The following is a 12,069-nucleotide window of genomic DNA, read 5'->3' as shown; positions in this document are numbered from 1 at the left end:
TTTCTCTGTCTTGAAGCACGTCATTAAAATTATAGAACATAACTTGATTTCTTGTGTCTTTATGGCACGCGAATGAAGTTGAAAAGAGAAATGCCAAGTTTACGATGTTACTCTATACAGTGTCAAGATGCTGTGCTTTACTTTGGTCTTTCTGGTGAACAAAACATTACAGTTCACAAAATGTATAGTTGGTTCAGGTCCCGGCTGTCTGTGTCTTTGCCCAGTTACAGCCTCGCTCAGTAGGCTACAGCCAGGACATTCTGTGTTTGAGCTTGGTTGGCTCCCTTGTTCAGTTTCCTTTTCCTTTAAATGTAATAATATAAACTGAAGTCTTGTATTAATCACCTGTGCAGATAGAAGTCTTAGATCCTAGTGAAGTTAAAAGGTATTTTTACAAAATACACTGCTTAGGTCAAGTCAGGCTATGGAACTGAGAGGTAAAAACAATTGAGTGGCCTACAAATGAGGTGAATAGAAGACGCTTGTTTATGTATGAGGCACATCTGTCAGTCTTTCCGCTTTTGAATATTCAGCCAGCAGACTGAATGCAGTGGACATAGGTCTTGGTTTCATTCATACCGAATGCTTTGTCTCTAAGCGTGCTTCACAGATATTAAAGTATCTAAAGTATCAGTGCTTGCTCTGTCCCTTGCTTAATCTGTAAAACAGGTGGCTAAACATTCTTTGCATTCTTTCTGTATTCCCAGCTAATGTAAGTGAAACAAATGTTGAAATCATTTCATTCGATATCGAAAGGACCAAACCACAAATGGTGACAGAGTGCAAATATGTAATGTGTTGACACAAAATGGCCGTCACCTGAAGTGTGGCCTCTCTTTCAGTATGATCCTCCTGGACAGGCATTTGTCACAAGCTCTGGGAAGACAGTGGGCGATGCTTTTAAAAAAAAACCTAAAAATTCCATAAGGCCTTGTCCACACCTGCCAACTGACTACTTTTGAATTTATTTTGTGCGTAGGTAGTTACCCAAGAAAAATGTTTAGGTAGCCTATTTAGTAAGAACGTAACTTCCAATGCTGGATTATTCAGGTTAAATGGGGAATATAGAAATCTGCCAATGTAATGAGAAACTATTGAAGATCGTAAAAAAAATAAAAAAAGGGATTAATTTGGTTCCAGAGGCTGGAGGGAGCTGCCTTATTTTCAACAGGATTCTTGGATAACGAGACACTGTCAATCCTTCTTCTCCGACCGTATCCATTTATGCAGGAAAAAAAGAAATAGTGTCTGCACACGCCTGAAATTTGCATCCCTAAGTAAATAAGTAAATAAATCAAGTGGAGGCAGAGAATGTGCTAATCAGCTGGGACAGAACGCAGTGCTGTGCCGGGAAACTTTGCTCATGTAATATTCAGCATTCAAGGTTAAAGGCCAGACGAGAGTTATTGGTTTCAGTCCGGTCACCCCCCTTAATCAATGTTGCCTGCATCCCTTTAATAAAATTATTAGCTCAGCAGTATCTCTTGCTATCATTTTATCTCCTTGTTGTTTTAAATTCCTGCCTGTGCTTTGCCTTTTTGAAGCTCGGGGCACTGCTAACCTGAACACAGGGCCACGTTTATTATTTTAAACTGGGGATGCACAGGGGTGTTCAAATCACATTTAACAGAGCTGTTTATTGACAGTGAGGTTGGAACACAGCTGGTACTAGAGTCAGCTTATCTGTGTTTTTGGGATAGCAAGTTTATTGCCTTTTAAGAGACCTTGCCTTCTGTACTGTTGTGTATACATACAATTTTTTAAGGTTTTATTGAAAATATTATCAGGCAAAGGAGCATAGGTTAGGATTTTTACATACTGTACTCAAAGCATTATTATTTCCAAGTTTTGTTTTAATATTTATCAAAGACCATAAAAAGTAAAAAGCTTTTAATATAACATTGTCAAAATAGCACTGTGCTATACAGAGGCTTAAATTGGGAATTTAATTCAAAGTAATGCAGCATTTGTACCTACACTAACTATTGTTAAATCACAGAAATTACTGCTACCTATAGTCACTGTTTCATGGTTTCTTAGCATCTTCTTGAGTTAGAAGTTTGGATCTTTAGTTATATTTTTGGATCTTTTTGATTTTTTGTTCAGTGCTTCATTAAAATTGGAAACATTAAGAGTGAAGCAATATTTAAGTCAGGAGTGTTGTTTGGTAGGTGAAGATAAAGGATTGCAGTTGTTGATATTGCTGGAAGATGAATCTTAGGTGGCTTATTAGTGGTTGTCTGAGGCTCTGTTCTTAAGCACCCAATCAAACATAATGAGCACTCTGTCATTTTTCCAATTAGATCTCACACGTTTGTCTCACACTCAATATAGTATACATTAAGGAATGTTCTATGGCTCCTATACATAGATGGTCCATTTATCAGAGTGTCTCTGTTATTTGATTTCAGTGTAGATCATTATGGAGCTCCCAAATGTCAAAATGATCCATTGAAAACTTGTTTTCTCTATTTTACAAAACACCTGACATGCAACTTTACATTTTGTGTGCACTGCTACATGTTTTGGTTTCTTCCTTAAACATATAAAAATCTGGAAAAAATGGAAATCAGTCGGCATCCCAGTTATATGACTTCCCCCGTCTCTCTCTTTCTGCTTCTCAGGCCTGGATGCGATGAACGCCTCATGTAGGCATCAGCATGGAAAGCTGTGAGTCTCCCGCGGTTTCTGGGACAGACGATGGGCTCGCCACCTCCTCCTCCCAGCAACAGCAGCACCCTCCGCAGCCCTGGAACGATCACTCTAACGTACAGGTCCCTCCCAGCAACCAGACCCATTCCTTGGAGCCCCTATCGCTCTCGGCGCCCTATCCTTCCCAGCACCAGGCTCCTAATGTTCCCCGTGAGGGTGTGAGAGAGCAGCAGAGGCCCGCGCCCCCAGCCCCCAGCGAGAGCTCTGCGGCAGGGCAACACCAGTCGAGGCGAGAGGGCATTGAGGAGCAGGAGGAGGAAGTGGGTAGCTGCGGAGAGGAAGACGATGAAGACTTGGAGGACTTGGAAGAAGAAATGGAAATCGATGGCTGTTTCCCAAGTCTGCAGCCCTTCCAAGGAGTACCCATGGCTCCGGGAGGAGGGATGCCAACTCTCCTGCGCCAACAGGCACGACGGAGAGGGGCGACAGAGAGCGGGAGTGAGGAAGGAGAGGAGGAAGAGGAGGAGGACAGCAGTGATGTGGAGAACCTGGCTGGAGAGATTGTCTACCAGCCCGACGGCTCAGCCTACATCGTGGAGAGCCTCAGCCAGCTGATCCAAAGTGGTGGGGGGGTGGCACCCGGCCTGCTCCCCACAAACTCTCTCCCCAGCACGGGGAAGCCGGGCGAATCTGCCGGGACCTCTTCCTCGGTCTACCCTCAGATCATCAACACGTTCCACATAGCCTCGTCTTTCGGAAAGTGGTTCGGCTCCTCAGACCAAGGCTTCCCCAATACCTCAACCCTGGCAGGCCTGAGTCCTGTCCTGCACAGTTTCCGCGTCTTCGATGTGCGGCACAAAAGCAACAAGGATTACTTAAACAGCGACGGGTCTGCCAAGAAGTCCTGCGTATCCAAAGATGTTCCCAACAACGTGGATTTCTCCAAATTCGATGGGCTGGCCCTCTATGGCAAAGGCAAGCCCATCCTCATGTGTTTCCTCTGCAAGTTGTCCTTCGGCTATGTGCGCTCTTTCGCCACTCATGCTGTGCACGACCATCGCATGACCCTGAGCGAGGATGAGCGCCGGCTTCTGGGGCATAAACACGCCTCTGCTATAATCCAGGGCATTGGAAAGGACAAGGAACCCCTTATCAGCTTCCTGGAACCAAAAAACAAGAGCTCCCCTGCACCTCCTTCCCTGGTGCCCCTTAGCTCTGGGCAGAACTTCTATGGCACATTTAGTGGGGTCCACTTAGAGGCAGGGAGTAGTGGTGGAGGTAGTGAAGCCCTCCTTAACAAAGACTCCAATGCGGGCCCCCAGCAAGCCCCATTAGGTCCCATACTAACACTGGGAGGGCTTGGCAGCCCCAAGCCGCCCTTGCTTACCTCAGCCCCAGGCCCTGCCAAAGACTCCAGCTCCCCGCCCGAGCAGCGAGGGAGAGCAGAGGGGCCTGCTGGGAAAGAGGGAATACGAAGGGGGGAGGATGAGGAGAGGGAGGTAGGGGAGGGCGAAATACTCTTGCCGAGCGAGGAAATGGGCTCGGAGGAAGAGGAGGAACTGTTATTAGAGGAAGAGGATGATGAGGAAGAGGGCACTGCGGTGGCCTGCAGCAGTAGTAGCAGCAGCGGCGGAGAAGGGGGGGAACTGGCTGTCTCAAACCAAAGCATTTCCAAATCTCCTTTATTAATGCCTAGTAGCGCTCTCCAGCCTTCCGCCTGCCCCTCTGTGGCCAGCCCCACGCACAACAGCAAAGCCCCCAACTCAACTTCCTCTTCCTCTGTCAGGGTGTTTGAAGGGGGGGCGGCTGTAGATGGTGGGGGGAGGACCTCAGAGCTCCCTTTGAGCTTTAACTGCCAGGGGCCCGCTCTCCCTGCGGGGGTGGCGGCAGCAGCAGGTAGAGGGGGTGAGGATGATGGGGCGGCATGCCCTCCTGCTGCCACCTCGGCCCCTCTCGCCTCCAGTGCCGCCACAGATGAAAGTGCCAATCGAGATAGTGCCACAGCTCCTGAACCAAATGAAAGCCCAGCTGAGGGAGAAGAAGACAGTGGGGCTCTCCTGCACCATCACCACCTTCACCACCATCACCACCATCACCACCTCCACCCCTCCGCCCACTCCCACAGCCACACACACCCCCACCCGGGAGCGACCTGCGAGCTGTCGGGGGCCGGCGAGTGCCCCCAGAATGCCGCGGCTGGAGGTGGCGGAGGCAGTGGGGTGGAGTGCCCCAAATGCGACACCGTGCTGGGATCCTCCCGCTCCCTGGGCGGCCACATGACCATGATGCACTCCCGCAACTCGTGCAAGACTCTCAAGTGTCCCAAGTGCAACTGGCACTACAAGTACCAGCAGACACTTGAGGCCCATATGAAGGAGAAGCACCCGGACCCAGGAGGCTCCTGTGTCTACTGCAGCACTGGGCAGAGTCACCCTCGCCTGGCCCGGGGAGAGAGTTATACCTGTGGCTACAAGCCTTTCCGCTGTGAGGTCTGCAACTACTCCACCACCACGAAGGGCAACCTCAGCATCCACATGCAGTCTGACAAGCACCTCAACAACATGCAGAACCTGCAGAACGGGGGTTCCATGGCCTCTGCAGGGGAGCAGGTGTTCGGACACGCCCCGGGCGGAGTGGTGGGCGTGCCCTCGGCCACACAGGCTACCGCCCATCACCCCGCCCACCACCACCACCCTGCCCAGTCCACGGCCCATGTGAGCGGAGCCTGCGGGGCCCCCTCCCCCACCAAGCCAAAAAGCAAGCCCACGTGGCGCTGCGAGGTGTGCGATTATGAAACCAACGTGGCCCGCAACCTGCGCATCCACATGACCAGCGAGAAGCACATGCACAACATGATGCTGCTTCAGCAGAACATGACCCAGATGCAGCACGGCCGCTTGGGCCTGGGAGGCCTGCCCTCGCCCTCTGAAGCCGAGCTCTACCAGTACTACCTGACGCAGAACATGAGTCTACCCCCAGGCCTCAAGATGGACACCACAGGGGCCGACGCCCAGTTCCTGCTGGGCGGCTTCCAGCTTGACCCCAACATGGCCGCCCTGGCACCTGCACTTGGTGAGATCACTATATCGAACAACGGGAATCTGAACAGTCCCACTTCCTTGCCGTGCTCTAAATTGGCCCCTGCTTCTTGCCACTCCAATAAACGCCTTATCGTAAGAACCTAAAAATGTTAAAGAGCAGGTTTATCGTGGGTGGGATTGCCCAGATTGCTAAATGTAGGTTATTTCTTTGCAAACTCCATAGGTTCAGTACTCAAATATATGTAGTCTAGACTGAAACATTTTATAGGACAAACCTGGGTTGGTTCTTTGTAAAAACACATCGGCTATTTTTCAAAGAATGTTGCAGTGCTAACAAATTTAGTTGCGCTGACTGCAGGTTAAAGAAGGGTTTTTTTCAGGTCATTTCAGAAAGAATGAAAAATGAGGCAGACGAAACCACTATTTCAGACCGAGGCTGTAGTCAGAAGCGGCGTTTTGGGCATTAGAAAACCAGCTCCCCCTTTTCCGATGCCCTTTTGTTAATGTGCCCCTCTTTATCTAAAGAATCAGTTGAATATGGGAAGCTCTGGAACAGAAGAGGTTAATTGAGCCAAGTATACACAGACGTTCTTGCTCCCTTTCATATTTGGCAGAGCGACTTGTTCTGTCCCTGCCTGCTGCCCCAGGGCACACCTGCCCTGCTGAACTCGGCACAGTTTCTTTTGTTGCCAGCAGTGGAAGAGAAGAGAGCACGACAGCCCCCCCCCCGTGGAGCTACTTCAAACAGGACAGCACTGCGAGGCGTGCTCTTGACTTCGCGCCACTTCCTGGGCTTTCTGTGCTCGCTAGTGCGTTTACCTCCGTAGCCCTGCCGGGTGTGCTCCTCTGTGCCGGGATGTGCTTCCGGAATCGGAGAGCACCCCTGTCTCCCAGTTCCCATCTTCCGAACCTGAGAACGTCTAACTGTTTCATTCAAACCCCATTACTGAAACCCTCTCTGTAATCTGCACTGCACTCCCAGCAGCACTCAGGACTGTGGGCGGGGCTGTCACCCGAACTGTGTGGTATAAGTGTGACAAAATCAATGCATTAAAAAAAGTCTGTTATTAAAGGAAAGTGGATACTGCACAAATCTAAAAAGGGCTTTTTAAAGCTAATTCTGAAGGAAGACGTTGCATCTTAACAGAGCTGGGGCGGTGGTTTCTTGGTTCATGTCAAGGTTGATAGTGCAATACAGCTGAAGGGTTTCTAGCACATTAAGCTGATGAGAAAAGATTTTATTGCATTGTAATTCTTTAGTGGTGAATGCAGATCACCTTTTAACTCCCAATGTATAAATCCCTCAGAGTCTTTCTAACACTTTGGACAAAGTGCTTCATTCTGTGAAGCCTTATATTTTTATATGGGTTATAATATCTGGGAAATTCAAGCTTAGGAGCTGTTATCTTGATTGTCCCAGTAAAGGCTAGTGAACGGCTAGGACAGTGCTGCAGAGTGTTATACAGGCTTCCAGAAACATTGCTCCTTTTGTATGTCACTGTTTTGAAACAGCTGCTTTAGTCTGCAGCGGATTTTTAAACTTATAATTGCAGTAATAAATTTTATCTTGGTCAAGAAAAAAAAAACCCAGTCAGGGTATTTCTTTTGCAGAGTTGTACGTGCCAGTTACAATCCCAAAGTTTGCACAGACTTGTCTCAAACTGTCGCAAGTTCAAAGACATTAACAAGAATTGATTGCTGTGACTAATTCTTTTTTTTCTTTTCTGCCATCTGGTTAATTTTCCTGCAAATGTTTAATAAGCATGTTACAGAACGGTACTGACGGGGGTTTTGAGACTTTTCTCTGAAGGGGTTGGAGCCTCGTAGATAAGCGCACGTGCAGTCACACATTCACAAACACACACACACACACACCAGCACACAAAATAAATTATTTCCAGTTTTACCCAACACATCCAGTTTGGGGGTCTCTGACATGACCCGCGAATCTGTTTTTTTTAAAATCCAGCCTCTGCAGACATTTCAGTTTTTATATTACATATATTTATACAATATATTATATTAATATTAATATTGTAATTTCTTTGAATAAAGAGATCACAAATCCTGACCTCACGCAGTCTAACCTGAAGTCTCATCCTAATCCTCAGCACTGAAGAAGGGCACTGTGACTAAGTGCCTTTAGGCTCTAAGTATTGTGTGCTCTGCCTGCTTTGTTGTTGAACACTAAACTTCAAGACAAAGACACTTAGAGAGCATCTTTTCAAAATATTAAATACACACATTATATATTACAGCCTTAGTCGTCATTCAGAGCACACTTTTTGTTTAAGATTTAATTTTACCACTATTTTCCCAATTGCAAAGGATTTATAAAGGATTTTGGTTTTTCATGTTTTCCACACATAAACCTTTCCCTTTGCTGTGTCTCTGTAGTATGCAGTAGAAGAGATTAAAATTCAGGTGTATGAAAGAGCAGCTGTAGTGTACTAGCGTACTCTTACTAAGGGCTGCAATGCTATGCTAATGCCAAGTCCTAAAACCAGACTGAACTCTGCGCAAAAACCTAACTTTGTTTTAAAGTTCACAAGAACAGAAATTGCGTGAAAACGAGAGGTTTATGATTGAATAGTTTTGTAGCTGAACACCTTCACATAATATCGGTAAACAGCAAGAGTGGAAGTTGGGTAACAGGGATTGGAGGGACTGAGAAACAGGCTGTGAAAGAGTGAAGAGAGCAAGTTGAGCTTTGAGTGATTTCAGAAGGTTCACAGAGGTCTCCCGTCTGGCTGTTAAAACCCAGGTAATGGAGAAAAGTCGGACTGCAGCCTGCATACCAAGGCAATAAATAAAAACGAGCCTCTGGAATTAATTTAGTGTAAAGCCAGGCAGGGTCAGCCAGCACTTTCAGTCTGGGCAGTGATAGATTAAAGATCACGGAGCAAAAGCAAAAACTGAAAAGCCTTTCTTTCCTCAGATTTTGCATTTCAGAATTTTTTTTATTACCTTATTTTTGTCTGATAGAGTCTGTCCTTATTGCCGTTAAACACCTGGCCTTATTCAGAGAGAGACTAGTCAGGTAGGTCCCTCTATTGATTCAGCAAAGATCTGGAATGAGAAAGCAAGACGACTCCAAGAGGAGTATTTGTTTAGTGAAGGACTGGATTCGATTTACAGTCATATGTGCTTGGGAACTCTTTAGTCTTCTTGTAATAACAAAATAATCTGCTTTTTCTTTGTAACTTAAGACTTCTGGAGTTGATTTAAAACAGGACGGTGGAAATGTGCTCATCTGAACAGGGTCTTATGTAAGTTTACAGTGTAGAAATTCAAAGACCAGTGTAGTGAGTTTCAGTTCCTGTGAAGTTTTTGCAATTGTTTGTAGTCAAAGGAAGAATAATCTTGATTTAATGAAATTAGGTAGCTAAATACACACATGCACTTTAGCCTCCAACACTTATTTGAACAGGAGAATAAATCCACTTTGACTAAAAATGCAAACACTGTACTGTGCCGGTGAATTAACCCCATACCTTCCAATTCAGTCTAGGACATTAATGATACATTGAAATGCAAAAAATAAAACCCTTAGAACTTTTTTATATTTGTGATTTCTTACTGTCCTTTTGGTTTTTTTTTTAACCAAACTATTCTAAATTGATTTTTTATTGTACATGAAAAAAGTGCCCAGTGTCACGTTCTTACTTATATTACTTTAAATTGTACTTTTTGCTTGTGAAAACACGTTACTGAGAGAGCGAGAGTGTTATTCCTGTCTGCATGTGTGTGTGTTGTATCCGCAGTGGGCGGTGAGATCCCCCTGGACATGCGTCTGGGGGGCGGTCAGCTGGTGTCAGAGGAGCTGATGACCCTGGGGGAGAGCCTGTCCCAGACCAGCGACCCCTCCCTCAAGCTCTTCCAGTGCGCTGTGTGCAACCGCTTCACCACCGACAACCTGGACCTGCTGGGGCTGCACATGGGCGCCGAGCGCAGCCTGCCGGAGGAGGAGTGGAGGGCCGTGGTGGGCGACTCGCACCAGTGCAAGCTGTGCCGCTACACCACGCAGCTCAAGGCCAACTTCCAGCTGCACTGCAAGACGGACAAGCACGTCCAGAAGTACCAGCTGGTGGCCCACATCAAGGAGGGCGGCAAGGGCAACGAGTGGCGGCTCAAGTGCGTGGCTATCGGCAACCCTGTCCACCTCAAGTGCAACGCCTGCGACTACTACACCAACAGCCTGGAGAAGCTGCGGCTGCACACGGTCAACTCTCGGCACGAGGCCAGCCTGAAGCTGTACAAGGTGAGCGTCTCTCCCCCCCCCCTTCCCATGAGCCTCTTCTTCAGCGGCTGGTCTGCTTCGGCACGCCTGTTGGCGTGTGGGCTGCCGGGCGCAAGGCCACGGGGGTCGCGGGGCTGGAGAAGGGAGAATTCACGAAATTGATCAATAATCTTCCTTTTTTTGTGTTTCAAAACGCATAACTTATCATAACACTGGTTGCCACCCCATGCCAGTTGTCACCATTCCGAACCGCGGATATGTGTTTGGAAAACAAATAATTGCTGCACTTTTTCGAGCAAAAGTAAGTTTGCAGTTTTGAGCGACGGTCTCTGCCAATCAAAAACGCGGGGGCGTGTTTCCAGTTTCACAGGATTTGATCTGGTGGTCTGGCGTCCCGCGGCTCAGGTGAAACGGAGACCCAGGGGGTGAGAGGGAGCGAACAGGAAGGTAGGAGAGGAAGGGAAGGTGGGGCAGAGACATGTGATTCGGGCAAGAGGAGAAGGGGGGTAGGGCTGAAAGCAGTGTGGAAATGAGCTCAAGTTGAAAGACAGAGAGTAGAGGATTTTTAAGAAATCTGTATTATTCATTTCCCCAAACTGCAAAGCAGAGCAAATTGTAACTGATACACAAAATACAAAATAATCTAACTACCTGCTTCCAGTCAGCAGTAGAGCTTCTTCAAACAAATGCAAGCAGATGCTCTTTAAGGGTGTCCAGATCTCCACAAAATATCTTCCAAAGGACAAGGTCTCAGTGGCACGTTCAGATTTGTTATATCCAAAAGCATATTGTCTCACACTCACACCCATAAGAGCTGTGCCACGGGACAGTCTCAAAAGGTGTAGATAGGTGCCAAGTGTCCCCTGAGAGGCTGTAACAGAAAGGGTCAAGAGACTTCATCTGGAACCAGTAGTCTAGTGTTATGTGCACTCTTTTAAAATGTATTAGCTTGATCCCAGGCTGCATCTTATTGAGGACTGTCATAAATCTTCTCAAGTTCTCTGTCTCTTACGTCATATAAATCCTTTGGAGATGGGATTAAAGCCAATGCGCTGATGGTTGAACGGTCAGTTTGGCCACTGGAGGACTGGACCCTGTGGTATCCCATGGCTCCCATAGACGAAGGCTGGGCATTGGCACAGGGAGTGAGCCAGTCTTCCTCATATCCTGAAACGCATGCTGACCGGTCTCAGGAAAAGACCTGAGAATTTGTCAGTTATAGTGAACGTTAATGAAATTTCGGGAGGCTGTTGAGAAAATAATTGACTTTTCTCTGAACATCCAATGAACATCAAGTGGTTGGGCTCATTGGACAAAAAAAGACATTCCTGCATTTCGCGAGCAAGAAATAAAAGATTCTGCAGCCAGTTTGGCTTAATTGGGGTTTCCTTAGTTGGTCATAATAACGCTGATGCCTTTTAATTCAACCAAGACATCGTCAATAGTAAATCCCCGGTGTTATTGTTTTTTAAAAAAGGTGCATTCAAGTAAAATGAAATATCAGTTCACTTTGTGTTGTAGATATCGCAGTGGGAGTGAGATGGGGCACATGAAAAATAACTTGATAAGAGAAAGTATGTCTGTTTTTAGAATGGAGATCCTACCATGTAGTGTGGCCTGTAAAGAAGATCTTCTAGTCCGATCAGCAGAGGAAGGTAACCGGCGGAGAGGGGATCAGAGAAAATACAGGGAAAAGCAGAACAGCCAGAGATCCAGAGAGCAGGGCAGAGAGAGCGGCGAAGAGCGAGGGAGGGAGCAGGTCGCAGGAGAAGGGATGAAGAAGTGTGAAAAGGCAGGGTTTTGTGCTAATACTCCTCCGGCAGGAAGGCAGAATTGTTCTCGACAGCGTTATTGATTTTCACTGGACTTGGAGCTTCACCTTCTCCTCTAATCATTCCATAATGGCCAGTGGATGAACACTCCCTGAACAAATCGCCATAAATCTAACTGGCCTGATTCCACTTACCAACCTATCTCTGCGTCTGTATTGGGCTCATAGAGCATTTAACCCAAACTGGCAGTGTAACACGCTTTGGGCTGAGGCGAGTGCGGAAGCAGAGGTTGCCTGTAATGCCTCCCGCCTGCTTTGTCACACAGTCTGATCCATGCACGCTCCATGCGTGCACCGACAATATA

The 12,069-nt window shown here is 47.1% G+C and overlaps 1 protein-coding gene across 9 annotated transcripts in view; it reads left to right on the top strand.

The window, feature by feature from the left end:
* The window catches only part of zfhx3b (zinc finger homeobox 3b), a 371,071-nt gene that overhangs the window by 253,359 nt on the left and 105,643 nt on the right, over nucleotides 1–12,069 (top strand). For all 9 annotated transcript variants that reach the window (XM_088614170.1, XM_088614175.1, XM_088614174.1 and 6 more), the window contains 2 exons: nucleotides 2,625–5,724; nucleotides 9,458–9,954. In XM_088614170.1, the coding sequence (XP_088470296.1) occupies nucleotides 2,661–5,724; nucleotides 9,458–9,954 (3,561 nt within the window). In that variant the 5' untranslated portion in view covers nucleotides 2,625–2,660. The remainder of the gene's footprint in view (nucleotides 1–2,624; nucleotides 5,725–9,457; nucleotides 9,955–12,069) is intronic.

Source organism: Lepisosteus platostomus, chromosome 20, assembly GCF_059453375.1.
Source record: "Lepisosteus platostomus isolate fLepPlt1 chromosome 20, fLepPlt1.hap1, whole genome shotgun sequence".
In the NCBI taxonomy this organism is placed as follows: Eukaryota; Metazoa; Chordata; class Actinopteri; order Semionotiformes; family Lepisosteidae; genus Lepisosteus; species Lepisosteus platostomus.
The sequence above is the reverse complement of the archived record's forward strand: the minus strand, read 5'-3'. Positions and strand labels throughout refer to the sequence as shown.